This window comes from Meles meles, chromosome 15, assembly GCF_922984935.1.
Source record: "Meles meles chromosome 15, mMelMel3.1 paternal haplotype, whole genome shotgun sequence".
Classification (NCBI taxonomy): domain Eukaryota; kingdom Metazoa; phylum Chordata; class Mammalia; order Carnivora; family Mustelidae; genus Meles; species Meles meles.
The window spans coordinates 18,917,434-18,941,997 of NC_060080.1; the positions used below are offsets into that span (position 1 = coordinate 18,917,434).

The window sequence follows — 24,564 nt, forward strand, 5'->3', positions numbered from 1 at the left end:
AGTACTTCTGTACGTATGCTCTCTCCTTTAATCGCCCGAAGACTCTACAAAGGCGGCAGAGCAGATACTGTCGGCTTCGTTTTGTAAAGGAAGAAAGCAAACTTTGGAGGTTAAATGACAGCTACACAGACAGCACGTGGAACTGGTAGGATGAGAACTCATTTCTTCAGATTCTGAGGCCAATACTCTTCTCACTATTAACTCACTGCTAAAGATAGGGCAGTGTGTGAATTTCTTTACTGGAATAAGGGCGTGTCAAATGTCTCATCTTTGGACCCACACAGGCTTTGTTGTGTGTCCTAGTGTCACTTAAGCAAAAGAGTAAGAATGACCACTGATCCTGTACATGAATATGCCAGGGTTCAGTAGAACATAATTTCTTCAGAGAAATAATTTTAACCCTTATACTCCCATGCCGCCACAAATAGGCTAAAGCAGATGCTCTGCTGTCTCAAAGACCACAGATCAGAGCTCACTGCCTGTCTTCCTCCAAGACCAAAGAGGCCAATTTTCTCTCTTACCTGTCAACCCACCTGGCCTTCCCTGTCATCCTGTACCACCCCAATCCTCATCTCTAGAATGCTGTTTATTCTTGATCTGACCCAATCTCCCTCCCTTCCTCTCCTCAAATCCCTCCACTGCTGGGGACCATCTTGTTCGTGCTCAGAAGCCCCTCACATATCTGCATAGCTTCTCTGAACGGAAATTCCCTTAGCTCTTTGTCCTTTTGGCTGACCCCTCAGGAAGCCACTTTTCCTCTATTTCTCTCTCAGTTTACTACCACATATTCCATTTACGTCAGGGTGAGGGGATAACTAAAGTTAGTTTCTTTGCTCTTCACTGCCATTTCCAGACTATTATTTCTCTTCCCTTTTATGAAGTCATGCTTTTCTGAGGCTCATACCATCTTGCAACACTCCCCTCCTCTTCCTCTTTATTGGTATCTCTCGATCACCTGGTCTGATCCCCATTCATTAATCTTCACTACTCTCCAAGGTTTTGACATCCACATGGATTGGATCAAAACCTCAACTCTCCTTTTTACCCCACTTAACTCACCATTTGCATTATTGTATGTTGAATCTTGTCATCATTAGAAACAGAACTACCACTGATTAAAGATCCCATTCTTCAAACGTAAGTTCTTATTCTTGGAGATCTTGTATCTGATACATCCAATAACCCCAACAGCTTCTCCTTTTTCATCAGCATAATTTTCTTTCCTCATACCTCTTCATGTTCAGTCCATATTTCAGAGTTCCTCCTTGCTGAAATTACTGTGTCAAAATTTGCAATTCCCTGTCCCTCTCTCATTATCATGTCTATTAAAACTTCAAACCTGTGTAAACCTATGACTCTACTTCACCCTTCTTTGTGTTTTTATCTAAGCAGCTGAACTTTGGTGGGGAAAAATCATACAATTAGGCATGCTGCTTTCAATTTATTTTTTTAAGATTTTATTTGTCAGAGAGAGAGAGAACACGCGCGCGCACACGCACACACGCAGGGGGAGCAGCAGGCAGAGGCAGCAAGAGAAGCAGGCTCCCCGCTGAGCAAGGAGCCCGATGCAGGACTCCATCCCAGGACCCTGGGATCGTGACCTGAGCCGAAAGCAGCTGCCCAACCAACTGAGCCATCCAGGCATCCCTGCTTTCAATTTATATTCATGACCTCCAACTTCACACAGGCATTCAACATTGCTCAGCACACGTACTGTCTTCCTCTACTAAGCATACACCCTTTACCCCCACTGCGATGTCTACTTCATGCCTACTTCTCTCTCCTGAAACAGAACTGCCTAATCTTCCCTAATCCGGGAATTTGGGAGTTCCCTAAACTCCCTAATCTTGCATCCATTCTTCTCACTACCAGCTAATAATCTTGCCTCATTAAACCACCAGACTGGAACTCCCTCATCTTCCCTTCTCAAAAATCAATACAACTTCCTGCTTCTGCACCCAACTTCTAGCCTGGCTGAACTTATTCCATGTCCTCAACTACCCAGGTAGTTGAACCCTTGTAATGGTTCAACTTGCTTCTGATTTTAAGTCTTCGAGCTGTCAGTGTCCTACTCTCCACAGGCAAATTTAGCTGCATTCATACTCATCTTTCCCCCATATGTTACACTCAAAGACTTTTTACCTAACCCTTAAATCTATGCTCTGGATTATATCTCAATCTGTTTCCGTCGGATTCTATCAATAACCACCACCTTATGTATTCAACCTTAAGCTCTCCCTTTCTTCCTCCCCTTCCCTTCTGTCTCCTTCAAGTTTGTGTGTGTGTGTGTTTTAAAGATTTTGTTTACTTATTTGAGAAAGAGAGAGAGTGCGAGACAGCACAAGCAGCGGGAACAGAAGAGGGAGAAGCAGGCTCCCCTGCTGTGCAGGGAGCTCAACTAGGGGCTCCAAAGCAGGACTCCAGGATCATGACCTGAGCCAAAGGCAGACGGTTAACTGACTGAGCCACTCAGGTGCCCCCTTTTTTTGCATTTAAAAATAGCCTTTACTTAACAGAAAAAAAATACACGGAGTCACAAGTGTTCCTAGAATGTGGAATACATGTTTTCTGACAAATTCTTTTCTACTTTTTTTTTTATCAATTCCATATATCAATCCTAAAATGCTGCATATTTTTTTGAGAACATTCAAAACCCTTCATTCACTCCACAAGTATTTACTGCCATCCTTATCCTACCACGTACTCCTACAGGTACTGGGAATTCAGCAATAAGACATTCGGCTTGGCCAGGAAATCACCATTAAGACAGACTCAGTCAGTTACCTCACCAGCTGTGTCCTCTCCATTTCCATTCCTCAGCCCCAACTGAATCTCTTCCCCATAAGCATATGCCTCACAGAAAGCTGATACCACCTCCAAGGGTGGTCCTGATTATTTTCTCCCCAGCTTTGAGATAAAATTGACAAATAAAAATTGTGTATGTTTAAGGTATACAACTTGATGTTTCGGTATTAGTACACAATGGGAAATGATCACCAAAACTGTGTCAATGAACATATCTACCTCACGTATTTTAACGGTTTTCTCTATCTTAGCAAATCTCAAGCATCCAACACGGTATTGCTAACTAGAGTCACCATGTTGTACATCACATCCAGAACTTATCCATCTTTCCTAACTGAAACTTTGTATCCTTTATCTTTCAAGGCTTTCTTACACACACACACAAGGTTTTCCTTTGACCACACGTTTTCTTTGCACTCTTTGCACTCTCCTCGAGGTGTTGACATTCACTCAGCCCTTCCTTAACTCCCATTCATTCCTATCTGCTGCAGTTCAGTTTCTGCTCACTTAACTAAAATGGCCCTCTCAGTATGGTCTTCAAAGGTCTCATGGACAATTCCATGGGTACTTTTCAGGATTACGCTGACTGCTCTGCAGTGCTTTGCAGTGGTAACTCTCGGAGGCCTCTTTTCTTGCTTTCTGTGACAGTACACTCTCCGGGCCACTCTCATCCCCTCTTAGTTTTAATCCTAAATTGCCTCTGATGAAAGTATCAACAAGCAGTGAAAGGCTGGAAGGCGGGAAGCATAAGGAAGAAAGTAAAACAAGAGGTAAGAATAATCTGCTGGCCTGTGGAGAATCAAATGCTAACTGACATAATCAGACTTACGTGTGTGAGGACAGCCCACAAGTCATCATCAAACCTCATTTTGTAGATGAAGAAATGTAGGGTGAAATTTTTATGCACCCTATGGCACAAGTTCTAAGACCAGATAAGCTGGCCATTCACGCTACAACCATAAAGGAAAGGCTGACGCCATCTTTCCAACTTGCACAACCTTTGCTAAAACAAGTGAGTTCCACTTATCGTGTTCTTGTCTTCACTGTGTACGAAGACATATACGTATATATGCAACTGCCCTACTGATGCAGAATGCACAGTCAAAATCTAGGGTCAAGAAGAGCTAAATGCAAAGCACCTTTCTTTAAACTATATTAAAACAGAAATTCATTGAGTATTTGAAATACTCCGTGTGCTAAAATGACAAAGTGAGCTATTTATTTTTGCATATGATTTGAACATTTTTTATTTGAAGTGCAAGCATGTCTAAACACGAGGCCTGCTAACTAGACATAACTAAAGCTGCCCCTCCATTATTGCCTACGATTTTTCCTTATAGCAGTATTAGGAAGCAGCCTGGTATATATACATGACATAACCTTGCCCTACGTTTCAGAAGAAATACGTTTTATTTTAAATAATGATTTTCAATGATATGGGTAAATGATTTAATCTCCCACTCCCCTGCTTTCTTTTAAATCGAATCAGTAATCATCCCAGCAGTTAACCTAAAGCACAGGGATGTTATAGGGAAATTGGCAGTTATTTCTAAGTGTCTTGAGTTCCTTATGAGACAGGTTACTGTGGGCAACCCCACAAATTTCTGGCATTAGACTCAAACAGGCAGTTAGACAGCAGAAGGCTATTCAAGCAAACAGAAAGAAAAAAAGTCCAAATTGTGTATGTTATTTCAAACAAAGACACTCAGATAAATGCAAAGAATAGTCTAGTTTTTAAGAAAAGAAAACAGTAAAGTAACTCAAAAGAAAAGGAGCTAGATATTAGAAAATAACCTTAAGTAAGAGGAAGAGGTTGTTGAGACAGCTTAGCAGAGACAAAAGGCACTGCAGAACAGAGTCATCCATATTCCCACACTGTAAGATAAGGCAGATAAAAAGCCAATTAAACTATGTACAGATTTTTAAAAATTATGTAGGGACGATAACTTGGCTGACTTATCTGTCCATCAGCAAAAAATTATTTGGTTTTCTTTAAAATTTTTTCTATAGAATATATGCTCATATAAAATGTAATATTAACATGATCTACCCAAAATTTCCCCTCCAGAACTGAAGCCACCATGATCTCTTTTCTTCATAATGTTCACTCTATAGGTGGTGGAGTGTTACTTTAAATAAGTCAGCAAAAGCCATATGAAGAGATAGAGAGCTGTGACTATTCCCAAATTGGAATGATGTGCCATCAGTCTGGTTTTTACCTTTTAATATTTCTTTCAGAGGTATGGCTTCCATATACAACTAATACTGCACAGAATGGTAAGCATGCAGTAGATGTTTTGGACATCTGCTCTGCCAATGCAGCAAATAATAGATCATGAACTTACTTTTCATGCAAAGTTCAGAGTGCCAGATTATGCTTTGGATTTCACTGATTATTGCATTACTTCATAAAGGTTAATTACATTATAACAAAGAAACAAATGATAGAATTTAGTATGTTATAAAAGCCTCTACCATTACAACTATTTTAAATAATTTTCCATATCTACCATCTTAGAATTTTGCCTAAGATCATGTTGCCTGAGATCAACTTTCTATACTGATAAAGGCACTTATTCTTAACATGTACAGATACCAATAAAAACAGTCAAGAACTGGAAACCATGGTAAATGATTGGTTTCATTACTTAACCATGTTTATAATATCTATAGAGAACATCAAAAGCAATCTTATAACCCTGGTATAGCTCAAATTATGAGAAAAATTATGCAAATATACTACATGTAACAATAATAGCTTTAGTTACTCATTCCACTAAATCAAAACTAGGAAGGTAGTAAGAAGGCAGCTAACTAAAAATGAGTATTATAGAAGATAAATACCTTTAGTTGATTGTTAAATGAATCCATTTCGGATAGCTTAGATGCAGTTTCTTTTTCAAGAGCGTCTAATTGTTCTTTAAGTCTTTGGCATAATTCTTCCTTTTCCAATGATTTTTTATGAAGCAAACCAATCCCTAAATCTGAAATACAAACATCAGATAGTTTACATTTGGCAGAAATTCTTCTGTTACTACTGGTGATTGACTTTTACTCTCACAGTGTATCTAAGTCAAACTCCTATGACGCACACCTTAAACTTGCACAGTGGTGTATGCCAATTATATTGCAGTAACACTGGAAAAAAAGACGTATAAATTTAAAATTACTCCATGGTTGTCTACATGATGGCTATTTCGTAATTTATATAACTATCCCCTTTTGGATTGCCATTAGGTTGTTTCTAATTTCCTACTATTTACATGAAAATGCTGCAATAAATATCCTCGTACATGTATTTGAAAGCACACGTGGAAGTATTTTACATGGCTAGGAGGTGAATGAACTGCCATGTAAAATGATTTGAGCACTTTAAATTTTGACAAAAACTGCCAAACCGTCTTTCCAAAAAGGAACACAAATATAAAATGACACCAAAGTACCTGTTTCTGCACACCCTCAGCAACACTGGATATTATCAACCTTTTTTCATTTACTCTAATGGGCAAAAAAAGAAACCTTGTTGTTATTTTAATTTGTATTTCCTTGATAACAACTGAAATCAAATCAACACCTATTTATAGGCTCACTGGCCACCCTCTTGGATTGCCTCACCCTATCCACTGCCTTTTTTTCTTCCTGTTGGGTCGTCTTTATTTCTTATCTGCAGCAGCTATAAATTCTTGTTGTACTGTAGTTCCAATGCTGCACTGTTTATGATGTCTTTCATCATTAAAAAGTTCATTTTTGTATCATCTAATTTGTAAATATTTTCCCTCATAGCTCTAGGGATTATTTGAAGAAATGTTTCCGACAGTGAGATTACAAAAAGGTTTTCCTTTGTTTTTATAACATTTTTTCTAGAAGTTTTTTTTTATGTTTAGCCTCTTAGCTTACCTAGAATTTATTTATGTACATGGATTGAGGTAAAGAGCTTCCTTACCTCCCTTTCAGAGAGTCAACTGTCCCCCAGATCACTTATTTGGAAGCCCATCCTTTCCCCACTGGTGTTAAATGCCAAACTTAACATATTCTAAATTGTGAGATATATCTCACATATATATATATGTGTGTGTGTACATATATATGCCTGTTCATAGACCCTCTATTTAGTTCCATCATTCTATGTTTTCTTTCTGATCAATAATACACTACTTTAGGGGCGCCTGGGTGGCTCAGTGGGTTAAAGCCTCTGCCTTCAGCTCAGGTCATGATCTCAGGGTTCTGGGATCAAGCCCCGCATCGGGCTCTCTGCTCAGCGTGGAGCCTGCTTGCCCCTCTCTCTCTCTCTGCCTGCCTCTCTGCCTACTTGTGATCTCTCTCTGTCAAATAAAAAAATAAAATCTTTAAAAAAAATACACTACTTTATGGACTAGAGCTTTCCTAACATTTTTTTTTAATTTTTAAAAATTTAAATTCAATTAATTAACATAAAATGCACTATTTCTTTCAGGGGTCCTAGCATGTTTTGATACCTGGTAGCGCTAGTGTTCTCCCCACCAATGTCGTTCTTTTTCAAGTCTTGCCTAATCTTGCACGTTCTCTTCTAGGTGAATCTGTGAATTATCTTGCCAGGTTTCATTTAGAGAAACCTGAATGGAACTGAATGTACGGGACAAAGTAGTAGAGAATGACATCTTTACAAGGCTGAGCGATATCAGCGTTCCCGAGTCAGGAACATAACATGTACCTACTTACCCAGGCATCTTTCATACCTAGCAGTAAAATTTTACAGCTACACATTTCTTTATACATAATAATGAGAATGCTAATGTAAATGAGACCTTTGTTCATGGTATTTTCTTTCTTTTTTAAGATGTTATTTATTTATTTGACAGAGATCACAAGTAGGCAGAGAGGCAGGCAGTGAGGCAGGCAGAGAGCTACCAGGAAGCAGGCTCCCCACTGAGCAGGAAGCCCGACCCGGGCTCGACCCCATGACCCTGGGATCATGACCCGAGCCGAAGGCAGAGGCTTTAACCCACTGAGCCACCCAGGCGCCCCTGTTCATGATATTTTCTAAGTGCTTTTGATATACAGTAAAAGTTGCTGGTTTTTACATGCTTTTTATCCAGACATCTTGCTAAATTCTCTTATAATTATCCTGTAGCTTTCCAGTTTTTCAATAAATAATTTCTCAAGAAATTCCACCTCCGCTATGTGCAAGGCACTGTACTAGGTTCAATAGCAGGGGAAAAAGAAGGACAAGGCATGGGTCCTAGCCTCAAGTAATTCAGAGTCTATTTCAGTTAGGAGACAAGCACTGTGGGAAAAATCAATTAATTTACACTCCTAGTTCTCTTCCAAATGAGCATCACGAATAATGGATGTTTCAACACTGAATTTGAATAGATCATATCTATGAGAAAACTGAAAATCCAGAGAGGCAATGTGGTGGTACAGTGGGCTTCAGACCGAGACAAGAATTTGAGAACGACTATTGTACCACCTTGGGCAACCATTTAACCTGAGCCTCAGCTTTGGTGAGCTCCACAAGGGGAATAACAATACCTACTTCACTGGGCTGTTGTAAAAATTAAAAGACACAGTGCATGAAAACTGTCCAGCACGGTGCTTGGCCATGGCTGGTAATCTTCAGTGGCAACAGGGATGCAGAGAGGAATCTAAGGGATACAGGGTGCTTTGAAAACTGCAAACGAAAGCTTCCTATTTTGAGCCAATAACTAATAACACGTGGATTGCATTCTATAAGAAAGACTAGCTCTACCAAGTCTCCAATAAGACATGGTCCACATTCCATTCACAGTCCAAACACTGCAACAACGAGAGTGATGCTATGTTCTCTGTGACTGCACCGATCAGTAGGGCTGCTCATCCAGCCTCTAGAGTGCCTGTGGAGGGGTGAGGTTGGGGCTGATATGCTTCGAACAGCCAAGAAAACAAATACGTGCAAGGAATATGGTCTAAGACACGTGGACAGACCGTTTCAGTGGAAGGTGGGAGACACAGCAGGAACAGTTCACAAAAGTAAAATTCTCTATGCCTGGTATTTCTTCCAAGTGAAGGGCCCTTCACTAGGACACCATTCTCAACTTCTTCCCACCCCTTCAGTAATTGGTGGGCTCACGATTAGGGACTTGGGCATACACAGCCTAGACCCTTCCAATCCCTTGTGTTCTTGAGACTGAACTGCCCACAAGAAACCTGTTCTTAGTCGTACACCCATTTTTTACAGGGGTGACTGTCCCACTCACAGGTAAGCCAGGCTGTACAATATCAGCTTTACCAAAAATGAGGCAATATTTTTGGTCTCTCAGATGTCTTGCTCCTTTGCCTATTTCTCTATTCGTTCAGAACTTGGGCAAAGATGAGAAATATTGTTTATTGGACTTCCTAAAGAGCCAGAATTATAAGAGCGAGCCCCGGAATGGAAAGACTGACAAATACTGAAAAGGAGACATTTAGAATACTTCAGTCAGTTCTAACATGGTATTTGCAGATTTACTTTTAAATAAACCTTTCTTCTGTTATGTTGTTACTGGCATGCTATCCAACATAGAGATCTTTTTTTCAGTATCCTGGTTGGACCTGGGTCAAGAAAAATGTGACATTCCACAAATTGCCTTGGACTATTTTGCTCCAAAGATGTCAGAGGGCCAAGCCAGTAAAAGTCTTTATATGAATCAGTTAGGTGATATGAAAGGTCTGGGAAGAGCGTTCCGTTCTGCTTAGGTCTAATACTGCTATACACTATCACCCAGAATTTCACAAGCTTGGTCCCATGGTAGAATTTCCTGAAAGTTCTTTCCATTGGTATAGGATTTTGCCAGAATGTACATACAGTCTTGCATTAGAGCCAAACCTAGATCTTATTTAACTGTAGTCTAACATTTTATTTGACTGATATTTGAAACATAAAATGTTATGAAGGATAGGAAGGCATACCCCAATGACTACTTATTTCATTCTTATTTATTTATAAGGGTTTTTTTCTCACCATAGCACATACCCTCCCCAATGTCCATCACTCAGCCACCCCATCTCTCCCACCTCCCTCCCCTCCAGCAGCCCTCAGTTTGTTTCCTGAGATTGAGTCTCTCATGATTTGTCTCCCTCTCTGGTTTCACCTGTTTTCATGTTTCCCTCCCTTCCCCTATGATCCTCCGTCTTGTTTTTCAAATTCCTCATATCCGTGAGATCATATGCTAATTGTCTTTCTCCAATTGACTTATTTACTTTTTATTACTAAAAATGCTCTAACATCTGTGATTTTTTTCACATTATTTTGAAATTTTTAACTACAGACAAGAAATGCTATGTATAACAGAATAATGTTATTTTAACAAGTAACAGAGTATCACTGGTATGGTCATTCAGAGAATAAAAGAAGTAAAACAATCCTTAGAGACTTACCAGGTGTGTTACCGAGTTGCATATTCTTAATTCTTTCATTTAGTAATTGCTTCTCAGGTACCAAATAGATAAGCTTATTTTGATAATCCTTATTAAAAAAAAAAGTAGTACCTGATTAAAATTCCGTCATGTTGTCTGAGCATTTTTTGAAAACTTCAAAACATAATTACTCTTAAAACTTAGTATAGGAATAGTATGTAGCTGTAAAGCACCTATAATTTACGAATAACTTAAAATGGAATTATGCATGATTTAAAATACAAATATTTAAACATACATCCATTTATGAATGATTGGCTGGAGTAAAGGTGGTGAAGAAAATCTTTGTTAATGGCATGTGTCTAGAAGTCTTACAATTTTCAGTGTACTGATGGACGCCCACAGGCGCAAGGTGAGAGGTGCCTTTGCTATCTGCACTAAATGGTATTTGTAAGCAGGTCATGACACCTCAGAATGAATATCAAAAAGAACTCAGAGACTCAGGAATTAGGGAAGCAGGTTTAAATCAGACAGGAAATGTCATCTGGCTTCGGTCTGTACCGGCTGTGACACAGTAAGAACACTTCGTTAATTAACTGCTAGTCCATACAGAAGCAGAAATTTGTTGAGAGGACTCTAAAGATGCAGAATGCTCCCACGGTCCTTATTCTAAACCACGATAACTGAGCTAGACCTTACTGCACAAGTAAAGAAGATGATGAGGTCCCTGAGGGACACACATTTAACACTCTCACCGCAACTGTGAAAGAATAACATTAAGTCAAAATTTCCTAAAAGTAGTCGCAATAAACTTAGTTTAATGTAGAGGTATAGCTATATATTTATTAAAGACTTAAAAGTCAAAGTGAAAGGCATCCATTTATATACAAATATTAAGCAGAATTTAACCAGATGTCTAGTAGAGCTTTAGAAGGCATATGAGCTTCCTAAAATTATATACAAGATGGTGTATATATTTACATCCTTCTAGGAATGAAGTCTATCAGAGACCCAGAGGGGTCCATCACCCCCAAAATGAAAACTATTCTATTAGGAAGAATTATTAACAACTGCTCACATTTTTGTACAATTCAGCAGCAAGGGACTAACCTGAAGTTCTTGTTGGAGTTGCTTGATTTCCATGATTTCCAGGTCACATTGCTTATCTAGAACTTCTAGCTCAGTCTTCTGAGTTTGTTTTCGGAGTCGGACATCTTGAAGTCTGCCTGAGATCTGCTGATGTTTGCCATTCTATAGGAAGAGCATATAAACATACGGTGACTTAAAATGCTAATAGGAAAAGCTCCTATCAGAAGAATTACATTCTAAGCTTGAATCTACAACATGGCTACACACGTATTTTTTTCAAAATCCTGTTACACTATCAGGTCAGGCTTTTAGAATCTAGGGTTAAACCTACACCCTTTCTATCTTCTCACCTTGCAGTTGCGGCAAAGCCATTTGTTTGTTTGTTTATCTGCAACAAAGCCTTTTAAACAACTTGACTCTGACATCTGAAGTGTAAAATCGGGTAAGCATACTGGCCAATATTAGCTAAGAACCACAGTCCGGCAGAACTGAGAGGAGTCCTAAGAGATCGTTTTGATCAGGAGCTTCAAATCATTTTTTCTTTTTAGCAGAATCCTTTTTTCCGAGCAAATCCAGATAAAACTCCAAGAAAAGCAAAGCAAGTAACTGTGGAGCTTGTGTGTTGTGAGTCATGGGAAGTGCTGGGGAGAAGGGAGTGCTGCCCTACTGCCTTGGCTTCCCCCCTCCCACTGCTCGTCACCGCTCTGCAGACCACTTCTAGACATCAATTTCAAAACTGAAAATTACTAAACTAAAAAAAAAAAAAAATTACCAAACTGACACAACTCTTCATTTTACAGATGGGCAAAGCAACACACAGAGAAGGGATGCCTTGCCCAGGAATACATAGTTTGGCAGCTTCTGCACTGAGACCACAATGTAACTCTCAGTGGCCTGAGTCACTGTTCTGGTAAACTATATTGTCCAGACTGTAAAGAAGCACACATGAAAACATGACTAGTCAATCCCATGAAAACATAATGTATTCATGAGGTACGTTTAAAAAGCAATGACAGGGACGCCTGGGTGGCTCAGTCAGTTAAGTGTCTGCATTCAGCTCAGGTTATGATCCCGGAGTCCTGGGACTAAGCCAGCTAGGAGTCTCCTTCTCCCTCTCTCTCCCCCTGCTCCCCACTCCCTGCTTGTGGCTGCTTTCTCTCTCTCAAATAAGTAAATAAAATCTTAAGGAAAAAAAAAAGAACAATGGCATTTTCAACAGGTAACTCTAGCATCATTCAGAGCAATTTCACTCAAACCTCAGGCATACATACCAGTGCTTCCAACTCGAGATGAAGACTCTTCTTTTTAGAGTTTAACCTGACAATTTCTTCCTGTTCTCTATTCCTTTGATTGAGAAGCTCCTGTCGACGAATCCTCTCCCATTCTAAACGACGTTGTCTTTCCAGTTCCTGTTTTGCTGCCTGAAAATAATGGATTTTATCTTAAAGATTTTATTTATTTGACAGACAGAGATCACAAGCAGGCAGAGAAGGAGGCAGAGAGAGAGAGGAGGAAGCCCCGCTGAGCAGAGGGCCAGATGCGGGGCTCCATCCCAGAATCCTGGGATAATGACCTGAGCCAAAGGCAGAGGCTTTAACCCATTGAGCCACCCAGGTGCCCCAATGAACTAATTTTTAAATTAACAATTTTGCCTCATTCAAAAAGTGATGGGAGGACAAAGAGGTGAGGCAGTGTTTGGCATTTAGTGAGCTTCAGTGCCTAAGTTAAGAAACTAGGCAAACCTAGTTTTAGTAGTAGGCCTAACCTACAGACTTCCACAAAAGCAACAATACCCATCAGACTTTTTGACTGTTTCATGGGACCATCTTCTTATCTGTTACTTTTTTCTTAAATAAAAAGACAATCTCAGAAATATAAGTGTTAATAAGAATAATCATACCTTTATTCTGGTATCAGGGAAGAAAAACCCTTCTCCTGACATTACTTCAGCGTCATTATTAAGATTTCTGTGCTCCATCCCAAGCCCCTTAAAACAAAGCCCGTTCTCCTAGGGACACCACACAACCATTTATCCCAAGGACCTGTGCATGCCCACCCTTGTGCTTCTCCTCTGGACTCCCCAGTCTCAGCTTTCTGGGGCTCCAATTCCGTGGCCTCTTACTCTGGATCCCAAGCTTACTTTTGTTCATGCCCTGCCTGGATGGACTCCTTCCTCTGGCTCACTAACTTCAGCTCCTCACTCAACTCAGCTCTGCGATCAGTCCTCCTCTGAATGACTTATCACCTGCAGACAGGCCTCCTCCACCAGTTACTGGCCCTGAAAACCCTTCACAAGCAAGGGCCCTCTTCCCCTCCGCCAGGGAAGGAAGGCTCAGAGATGGAGAGGATAAGTAAGAATGAATGATGCAGAGAAAGAGACACAAAAATACCCATTTTTAAATCAAATGGAATAAAGTCACTTATTAAACATAATCATTTTCTGAGGAAACAAAATAAGTTAAAAACAACCTCTCGTCTTTCTATCTCTTTTCTCCTTTCTTCCTCCCGCTGTCTTTCCAATTCCCTCTGCTTCTCCAAGCGTTTTTCTAATTCAAGTTGCTTCTTCCATTCTTGCTCCTGTAATTCTCTCTGTTTGCGCTCCCACTCTTCCTTTTCTTTCTGGGCTTTCCGTTCTGCCTCCCTCTGCTGCTGCTCCATCAGCGCTTGGCGTCGCTTCTCGAGCTCCACGTTTCCTCGCTCGTAGTTGGCCTTCCGCTTGTCCTCAAAAGTAACTAAATAAAACATGTTGTAAGCACCCTCACATGAACAGCCCAAGAATGTGGACTCCAGTTTCAACACCCTCATGCCTCGTGATCATCTGAGTGCTGTTACTCTGTGGATACTTCCCCTAAGGACAGTTTTAACTCAAATGTAAATAGAGAAGTATTTACTTTTGTCTAAGAGGATTCATTTTTGGAAAACAAATTTCTGAGTTTGAATCCATCTGAGAGAGAAATAATTTTACTATTCCTGCCAATAAAAATACTGTTTTCTCAGTATTTTCTTCAGATAAATAAAGTTATATGGCTATATACTTATTTTATTTGATATAGTTAACTTTTTAATACTTTAAAATATCTACATATGTACTTTTTCAACCAATATTTAAACTTTTCTTTACAGCTGAAGATTACATCACAAAGCTTCCTGTAGTGATTTTTCCTAAAGTAAGAGGAACATTTTAACTAGGATATCTAATACAAAGACTCTTGCCAAACACATACACTGTCTCTTCTTCCTAAATATACTTCTCATTTTTTACTATCTTCAGTTTATTAATGTCAAAATCTAACCCTTTTGTTGAATAGTTTTTTCTTAGAGTATATAAAATATTAAGAATGTAACATACTAAATACTTGTTTACAACTCAAGGTAAATTTAAGAGAACCCACTGTAAACATACAACTTAGACACTCAATGTTACCTGGTAATTTTTTCTGAGGTTCCTCTTCTTGAATTTTTGGATATGAAGGCAGAGTTCCATTAATAGAATCAATTTGCTTTCCTCCCCTAAGAAAAGAAGACAACAAATGAATTTAGCACCACACAATATGGAAATTTCTAGACTGTATATACAGCTATACTACCAATGACCAGAGCCATTTAATATTTAGAATGCAGGGGGCGCCTGGGTGGCTCAGTGGGTTGAGCCTCTGCCTTCGGCTCAGGTCAAGATCCCACGGTCCTGGGATCGAGCCCCGCATCAGGCTCTCTGCTCACAGGGAGCCTGCTTCCCCCTCTATCTCTGCCTGCCTCTCTGCCTACTTGTGATCTCTGTCTGTCAAATAAATAAATAAATAAAATCTTAAAAAAAAAAAAAAATATTTAGAATGCAGTATTGAAGACACTTAGAGTGCAATATGGTCTAGAGTTATGAGGTATGGCAGGATACACTGTCTAGCCAGAGAGGCTTGGATTCACATCGTGGTTTAGCCGACTGCCATCCGTGTTCTTAATCTGTAGCTGCCAGTTTCCTTACCTATAATACGGTGGAAACACACCTATTTCTACTCCTTGCTAGTGTAACTCATTAAATACCAAAATCAAATGTCAGTGTCAATGTTTAACTTCCCACTAAACTAGAGCAGAGGCCTCAGGAGATCGCAACGCAATAATCCTGTCTGCCCAGGAATCAAAACCATGCCTCTTCACCTCAAGAGACGCCCACCTGAAAGACGGAGGGACAAGCTCAGGAGGCAGCGTCAGTGGTAACGGTTGTCCGGCTTTGGCCATGTCAGTGAGGTGCATCGCAAGGATGAACTCCTCAGCTCTCAGCTGTCCGTCACCATCAATGTCAGCCAGGGTCCTAAAGGAAATGTGGTTCACAGCTTATAAACAGTCTACTTAGAGTGAAGTATTTTCAAAAGAGTTCAGTATTTAATTTCAAAATAACAATAATTAGAGTAAACAGTTGGGTTAACATACTTTAGTGAAATATAAATATACATGGAAAAGTGAGCTTATTTTTACCATTCACTGTTCTATCACACAAGGGAGGGGAGAAATTTTAAAGCAGAAAAAGAAACATTCCTTCTGAAAAGGTGGCTTGTCTCATTTCATGGATAATTCACCTATCAAATCACATTTAGCTCTAAATTAAAAATGAGACATTCTCTAATTCTCCACAGATGCCATTATGAAAAGGCAAATCAGTTTTACTTGCAAAATAATTAAATGCTACATTGCCAAAAATAACAATTTGTACAATTTTATTGACTTTGAGGGTTGCATTAGGCTTTGAATGGCTGCTTTTATGGAACATCTTTGAGTCACAAACTTTGGCAGAAACAGTATTTTTCCTACAACAGAGGATGTATAGTTAAAAATCACGATCAATGGACAAACTCACCAAATAGTAGCTAGCTGAGTTTGAGAAAGATTTGACTGAAGAAGAGCATTTCTAGCTTGAAAACCTGAGTGAGTGGGAAAAACCAGAAAAAAGAAAGAAAATTCTTTAGCCTCTTCCAAGTCATGCAAACCTAAATGACTGTATTCCATAAAATAATACTGCTGCTATCCTGGAAACTTTTAACATCAAAAAGATTTTACCATGTGCCAGCTGCTGAGCATTGGGGAGTAATCAAAACACAGTAATCAAAACCCTTGCCCCCAAGGAATTTAAAATCAAGAATTAGTAACTCAAGTGTTCCCCCATGTCCTTTCAGAAAATAACAAGTACACACCACTGACCAGCATGAAGGTCCTAGCGCTGGCACAGAAAGTGTTGGAGGCTGAGCTCTTGGGCCCCCTCATGCTTCCTATGCACCTCTATGCACTGCTTTCTTAGCATCTTCAGACTTTCTCATCTCTCTCTGATCTTTCCTCTCTCTCTACTTTCTCTTTTCCAAGTGACCTGTAAATGCTAGGATTCCCCAAGGCTCTGTTCTGGGCACTCTGTTCTCTCTGTGTGTTCACATTCATTTTTGTGACTTTAAATAGCACCTAGATAATTTGCAAATGTACATCCCAGCCCAAACCTCCGCTTTAGGTTTAGATTTCTGTATCTAACTGAAAAACCTGCTGAAGTATTTCACGGGCATCTCAAACCAAATACATACAAAATGACTCTCTCAATCCCCATTCACAGCCCTTTTCACCCAAACAATTTACCTTCAGCCTTCCCCTTGCTCTGGGTGACATCATTGTCCCGCCAGGGTCTCAAGCCAGAAAGCAGAAAGTCAGCCTTGATCCCTCCCTCATGTACACCTATATCCAACATCAAGTTCTAAAATCTGACATCACTGCATGTCTGGGTCCTCACCCTGAAAGTCCCAATTTAATGCCACCTTCTCAGAAATGTCTTCTCTGTCTGCCCTATGATCCAATACACTTCTTGCTTGTTTCTTTCATAACTCATATCACAATCTGTAATGTAACATTTATCTTCCTGTTTACCTGTTTATTGTCTGTTTCCACTATCATACTAAGTCCTATGGACAAAAACCTTGACTGCCTTATTCACTGACAATTGTACCCCATGCCAGGTACATAAATGCTCAATAAATATTTGCTAAAGTGATGAATAAAGCTGCAATCCAAAGTTCTCTAAGGTGCAGTGGGGACCTAAGGGATAGAGTCCGAGAGTAATAACAGCATTCACTGAATGCTTATGATCTGTAATAAACTGTTCCAACTTCTTTTCTCTCCCTCAGTCATCAAAAATATGTTTCTGTAACAGGCTTCCAGCCCTGCATTTTCATGTTAGGATAAAGGTCACACAGAAATCCCAGGAATCCATTCAGGTCTGATTCACAGGAGCATTCACTACTGGTGGCCAAGTGTGGAGCTTTCTGACCGTGGATAAAATGACACGGCTTCTCCAGGGCAGGTCTCCTAATCAGTAATGCAGGTGTTGCACCTCCCACTCCCAGGTGACGACTGAGCCATGAGTACTGGGAGTCAGGCTCTACTCGGGTTCAGCCTGAGCTGAGAACCATCCAAACAACTCTGCATAGAAAACAGTCCATCCACCAACTCTTCCTCAGCTCCCACTACAGAGCCAGCTTGAATGCTGCTAACCCACTGTTCCACTGAGCTTTGAACATGAGATCTGGGTAATCAAAGCTACATAGACCATAAGGAACAGACATAAATACACCATAAATTATAACATGCAACTGGACGTTTATATTATGTAACTTTAAAATCTCAGTCTTAAAAAAATCTGGTCTTTTAACAGAAATCACATAAGGAAAAAACACTGCAAATAGCTCATACCGTCTCCCAAATAATTAGTCCTCAGTAGATTTCACATAAGTGAGATTTGAGGAGGTCTTTGTTGTTAAAAGGAAGACTCTTCTTTTTTTTTTTTTGATCTTTTTTTCTTAACATATAATGTGTTATTAGCCCCAGGGGTACAGATCTGTGAATCGCCAGATTTACATTCTTCATAGCACTCACTGTAGCACATACCTTCCCCAATGTCCATAACCCAACCACCCTCTCCCTACCCCTCTCCCCCCAGCAACCCTCAGTTTGTTTTGTGAGATTAAGAGTCTCTTATGAAGCACTGGGTGTGGTCCATACACAATGAATTCTGTTACACTGAAAAGAAATTTAAAAAAAAAAAAGAGTTTCTTATGGTTTGTCTCCCTCCCGATCCCATCTTGTTTCATTTATAAGGAGGACTTTTCTAATAAAGAGAAATGGAAGGTTATTTCAAACCTGAAAAGAAGGTCTAGTAACTAATGTTTCAGCTTTTAGTCAAAGACAACTGAAAGCAGATCCCTTAGCATTGGGCAACAGAGCAAACAGGAGGAAGGAAGGAAGGAATGTAAATGGTTAAAAGCCTACTGGTGGTAGGCTTAAATGTGCAAGGTATACATCGTACAAAGGGCTACAGAGAGCCAGCAGAGTACTCTACTAAGAAAAGCTCACTTGAACATCTACACTGTTGGTCTGCCAATCCTTTTGATCTATTTCTTGTGCCTATAATGCTAGTTCCTCCTTCTCTATCTGGTGGACTACTCATCTTACAAGGTCCACTCAGATGTCATCTCTTCCCTAAAGCTCTTTCATATCCTCACAGCACTGGTCACTTTCTCATCTTTATTAATCACAGCACTTTTATATTTTAATTTATTTTTTAAAAAGATTTTATGTATTTATTTGAGAGAAAGTGAACAAGTGAGCAGGGGGAGGAGTAGAAGGAGAGGGAAAGGGGTGCCTGGGTGGCTGAGTGGGTTAAAGCCTCTGCCTTCAGCTCAGGTCATGATCTCAGGGTCCTGGGATCCAGCCCAGCATCGGGCTCTCTGCTCATCAGGGAGCCTGCTTCCTTCTCTCTCTCTGCCTGCCTCTCTGCCTACCTGTGATCTCTGTCTGTCAAATAAATAAATCTTTAAAAAAAAAAAAAAAGGGAGAAGAAGGAGAGGGACAAGCAGAAGCCCTGCTGAGCATGGAGCCCAAACTGGGACTCAGTCTCATGATAGCAAAGTCATGACCTAAGCTGAAATCAAAAGATGCTTAACCAACTGAGCCACCCAGGCACCCCAATCACAGCACTTTTAAACCACTAAGCAAATATTATGATTATGTGACCTATATACTATGGACTCCTCAAAGATATGGACCATATCTCCCTTGCCCCCGTGCATTTCAGTATGTCACAGAATGCCCAGAAGATATGTGACTCAGCAACTACGAGTCAATGAATTAATCTAAATAAATCACAAGAGTTAAGGAGGAAGGGAAGAAGAAGAAGAAGAGAAAGAAAATTAGATCACTGAATGCTACACTCACTGAACAAAGCATAACATGTAAGTCTAGATCAGTCCCAGTCTCATATACCTGGGGCTCATGCTGAGTTTCAAGACACAAGAAACACCTATTTAAAAAAAAAAAACAACCAGGGGCGCCTAGGTGGCTCAGTGGGTTAAAGCCTCTGCCTTCAGCTCAGGTCATGAACTCGAGCCCCACATCAGGCTCTCTGCTCAGTCAGGGAGCCTGCTTCCTCCTCCTCTCTCTCTCTGCCTGCCTCTCTGCCTACTTGTAATCTCTATCTGTTAAATAAAGAAATAAAATCTTTAAAAAATAAAAATAAAAATAAAAAAACAACTTTCCTTTAACTATGAATACATAGCTTCATTCTTGTAAGTCTCAGGATAATACTCTCTGCAAACAACTCAATGTATGACCTTCATATAACGTGGCATATACAAATAAAGTAACATTAGGGGACTAATTCTTCACAGGTGAGTTTCCATTGACCTTCATATTCCACCTTTGTTTTTACTGTATGTTTTTAGTACATATATAAAGTGTACTAATCTTAAGTGTACTGCTTGATGAATTTTTACACAGGTATGTACACATGCAACCAACATCCTTATCAACATACAGAATGTTTTTAGCACCTCAGAAGGTTTGTGTATGGTCCATTCCCAACAGAGTAACTATAATATTCTGATTTCTATCGGGGCGCTTGGGTGGCTCAGTGGGTTAAGCCTCTGCCTTCAGCTCAGGTCATAATCTCAGGGTCCTGGGATGGAGCCCCACATCAGGCTCTCTGCTCAGCAGGGAGCCTGCTTCCCCGCCCCCCATGCCTGCCTCTTTGCCTATTTGTGATCTCTGTCTGTCAAATAACTAACTAAAATCTTTAAAAAAAAAAAGCTGGGAATAATAATTTCTGCTTTTAAAATATTCTTCTTTCTATCACCACCAATCAGGTTTCCAGTTGCTCAGCTTCATGTAAATGTATTAAATAGTGTGGACCCTTTGAGCCAAGCTTCTTTCATTCAATACATTATCCATATTGTTGTATGTATCAGGAATTCATTCATCTTTTTGCTGTGAAATGCTGTGTTACAGAAATACACAATTTATTTATAAATAATATCCACATTATTTATATTGTGTTATTATTAACACAATATTAAATATCCACATTTTTGGAGATGTTCTGAATGAAGCTGTTATGAACATTTTTGTACATGTCTTTTTTAGTTCGCTTTTTAATGTAAAATATAGGGCCCAAAGTTCATTTTTTCAAAAAAATGGGAGTTGTGACTTTTCATGAATCTCAAGTGTGTTGAATATCATATTTCACGGAATCTAAGATGCCATCAATTATAAGATATATCATTATTTTATATAAAGTAAGAAAGAAAAAAAAAACACTGCCAACAAAACCATGACATAGTGCTAAGACACCACAGATGCTAACACATGTCCTTAATTTCAGAGATGTTAAAATGTTAAAAAAAAAAATGACTTTAAAATATATCTTATTTCAAGTAATTTGATAAAATCACAGAAAAAAGTAACTATGTACTATTTGATACATATAAAATAACAAGTTATAGGTTATGAAGTACAATACAAAGACATGCCTGAACCTACCACCCAAACTTAACATTAGATCATTACTAAATGCTTTGAAGCTATGTTCCACGACTTTATCTCCATACCTCCTTCAGGAGAGGGAACTGCTGTCCTGAATTTTGTGTGCATGACTGCCTTGCCCTTTTCTCCCCCCTTCAGGTTCTAGTGAATCTGACATACGTGACCTTAGACGCAAGTGCGGCGGACAGTGCTAAGTGTATAGAAAGGAGCTGTCCAGCCCAAGGCCTGATCACCCCATCTTACTTTTTTTAAGTTTTTATCACAAATTTATGATGTAAATTAAAGAAAACATTGTGTAGTTTGCTTGCACAATCAACTGCAAGGCCTTCTTGCTCCCTTGCCCTATTGCACAATTAAGAGATCCCATACATGCATGTTCTCCAAACATACCATGTACTTTTTGCTCTTAAGACTTCTTCTCTGTCACCCTCAAATGCTATCACCTTCATTCTCTCTGTCCAAACCCTAACTCTTCCTGCCATGATGGAGCTGAAATGCTCCCTCCCTATAAGATGTTTTATCTAATCTCTTTAGTATTAGTATCTCCCACTCTATTTTCCCTAAGCACTTTAAAGCTCTATTTTAAAACACTTATTTTATTACTCTGTCTAAACTATAAATTAGTTGCTGAGTGGAGAGAGAGGGGCAGTTAGAAGGCAGGAGCTCTCCTTGGCCGACTACCATCTGTTTATATCCCCTTCACTATCCTTAATTAGAAAAGTTTGCATCCTCTAGTCTTTGGAGAGGACACAAGTACCAGAGTATTATGCTCAAACCCATTCATTCTCGTCTCTTCAGCAGCTGCTCTATAAATGTTTCTCGTTTAATCACTTCACCTCCTTGTCACATTCTACTTGCCTGGTACAAATTTTTATTCCTACTTGGCAATACTACAAATCAAAAGTTCCAAAAAAAAAAAAAAAGAGAGAGAGAAAAGTTTGGATAATGTTCGAGATGGGACTCAAATGTTCTGTAGGGACCTGAGGTCAAGTCTTACAGGCACCTCTTGGTTGGAACATTAAAGGGTGGACAGTGCTCACAGAGGTTTTAGTAAGGGTAAGCATAGAAAGACCCAAGGAGGAAGAGGACCTGCAGGGAAAAAGCCGAGGTTAAGTCCCACACACTGGAGCTTGTCATAGGAGGCTCTCCTTTCACTGCACTGAAGGGTGAGGCTCAATCTTCTGAAGGGAGAGGTCTTTTTCCAAAAAGTTTTTTCCAAAAAGTTGGGGGTCTACCTGTGTGCTCAACTTCATTGTAAGAACTTTGAAGAATCAGTCAAGTTGTACCCATCCTTGAGCTCTCACACTATTTAAAATATTTATATTTACCAAATGCCTGCTAAACTTTTTGGATGTTAAAATTTTAGATAAGCTACAAAGTATAAATTCATATAAAAAACTTTATAAACATATAAAAAACATATAAAAAACTTTAACTCTCTCACATTCTTAAGCACTGAATGTCACTTACCTGAGAGGTATCCACTCATACTTTTGTCAAGACTATTAAATTTTTGTCGATATTTTAATCTTGAAGGTTGAGGAACTGCCCACTCTGAAGTCCCAGTCTTGGGCGAGTTCCCTGATAGTGAAGCAGTTGAGGAAGTTGAGCTATAACAAAATTTATTTAAAATCTTTATATTACGAAATAAAATACATTTAGTTAAACCTTGTAAGGCAGAATCATACCTTCTATAGTACAATAGTAATTGCTTTTATGTTTGGTATTTTACTAAAGATTTAAATAATTTAACCTCATTCTTAGGAAAGCAAATACCGTATGAAGTACAGAACTACTGTATACCAAGAACGTACTATGTGCCAGGCCCTGTGTTGTGCTAGGACCTTTATGAATACTATTTCTTATCCCCATGACAAATGTAAAAGGTATTACTGTCCCCGCTTTTTCAATGGGCAAACTATGGCTCAGTGATGTTATGGAAAACAAGGTCATACATTCATTGAGCAGCTAAGCTGGGATACCAAGACTCTTCTTTTTGGTTAAAGCTAACACTCTTGCTACATTGCTTTGAAGAGTGTTATTATGATTTATATGAGGTGTGGTGAATGAATATTGAAGCCTTTGTGTTCTCTAAAATTTAAAAGACAATCAGCAGAAATTGCTCAAGAAAAAATTAATGATATATCAAAATTATGAAACTTTTTGAGAAACATATACAAAAAGTATATTATTTGGGGCAAAAACTTGACTAATTAAAAACAGAACATTTTTGGTTTATGTGAGACATTTTTCCACGCATTTACTAATCCTAAAAATAAAAAATTATTTTATGTGAGTTATAAGTAGTAAATTTACCTTAAATTTTACATTTGGCCATTGTAAAGTTAAAACCTGTATAAGCTCAAAGCTTGCAAAAAAAAAAAAAAAAAGCCGTTTGTAGATACTCCTATTGAAAGCATTAAAAGTTGGAGGTTTTAAGCCTTCATACCTACTAGATCCTAGATCAATCAGAGACTGGGCTTTCTGTAAACTAGCACCGCCGCCGAGTCCTCCCATCATGAGACTGTAAGATGACGTATGAGGCAATGCTTAAAAAAAAGGGGGGAGGGGGAGAAAGAAAGAAATGAAGAAAGAAAATGGTTCATGCTAAACAATTTCACAAAGTATGAAGGAAGTCTATATTCACTGGGATACAAGTGTACCAGTTTCTTTCTTTGACAGTTTCTCACTCATTAGCTAGGAAGTACTTACTTGAAGAAGAATAAGGAATGGATAAAGGCTGAATGAGGCCAGCGGTTCCATTTGGTAGTGATGATGTGCTAACGGAAGGCACTAGGGGAGCAGGCATCATTAAGGGAGGAAGGGTGGTCCCTGAAGTCGCGGAGGATAAGGGGGTTGCCATAGGTGCAACTGGAGGCAATGAGTGAGGAATGGACAGATTGGGCATGCTTCCCATTCCTAGAGACAAAACAGAACACATTTCCCAGTGCTAGCAATGGACTATAAAACACAGAAAACAAACTGACAGTACAGTGAGCAGATCCACATTTATAGAGACACTATGGGCAAATTAGTCTTCTAGTTAAAAGTTCATTAAAGCAGCTTTGACTTAGCAGCAAGGGAGGTATACCACTGCTTTTAATATCAACATTCTGACCTATGTGAACTATGGAAATGCCTTCTAAGGAGTTAAAGCATGATGATGAAAGCTAAGGAACCTTTTCCAATTAAATATTCGTACTCTCAAAGACAGACTGCATTACCGGATTAAATGTGGGGTTTGTGTAAGGATAATATAGTGCTGTTGAGTTATTCAACTAACACACACACACATACACATTCCCTCAATGTCCCCACCCCCCCAAAAGGACAGTTACCAGATCGTTTGGAGACCCATTTACGTATATGCACTATTTGTGAGAAGGAGTTATGCCACATATTTCACTTTTCTTCTAAGTAATACATCCATGGATTTAAGGACAATTCTTTAAAAAGAATCAAATGATGACTTTTATT

The 24,564-nt window shown here is 39.3% G+C and overlaps 1 protein-coding gene across 3 annotated transcripts in view; it reads right to left on the reverse strand.

The window, feature by feature from the left end:
• The window catches only part of ITSN2 (intersectin 2), a 137,504-nt gene that overhangs the window by 71,427 nt on the left and 41,513 nt on the right, over positions 1-24,564 (reverse strand). For 2 of the 3 annotated variants that reach the window (XM_045978873.1, XM_045978874.1), the window contains 11 exons: positions 23,800-24,006; positions 23,537-23,636; positions 22,558-22,697; positions 16,097-16,160; positions 15,416-15,553; positions 14,672-14,757; positions 13,717-13,979; positions 12,519-12,668; positions 11,269-11,409; positions 10,180-10,267; positions 5,650-5,789 (listed from right to left, as the gene is read on the reverse strand). In XM_045978873.1, the coding sequence (XP_045834829.1) occupies positions 5,650-5,789; positions 10,180-10,267; positions 11,269-11,409; positions 12,519-12,668; positions 13,717-13,979; positions 14,672-14,757; positions 15,416-15,553; positions 16,097-16,160; positions 22,558-22,697; positions 23,537-23,636; positions 23,800-24,006 (1,517 nt within the window). Of the gene's footprint in view, positions 1-4,599; positions 4,681-5,649; positions 5,790-10,179; positions 10,268-11,268; positions 11,410-12,518; positions 12,669-13,716; positions 13,980-14,671; positions 14,758-15,415; positions 15,554-16,096; positions 16,161-22,557; positions 22,698-23,536; positions 23,637-23,799; positions 24,007-24,564 lie in introns of all 3 variants that reach the window. The other variant, XM_045978872.1, reaches the window with a different exon arrangement.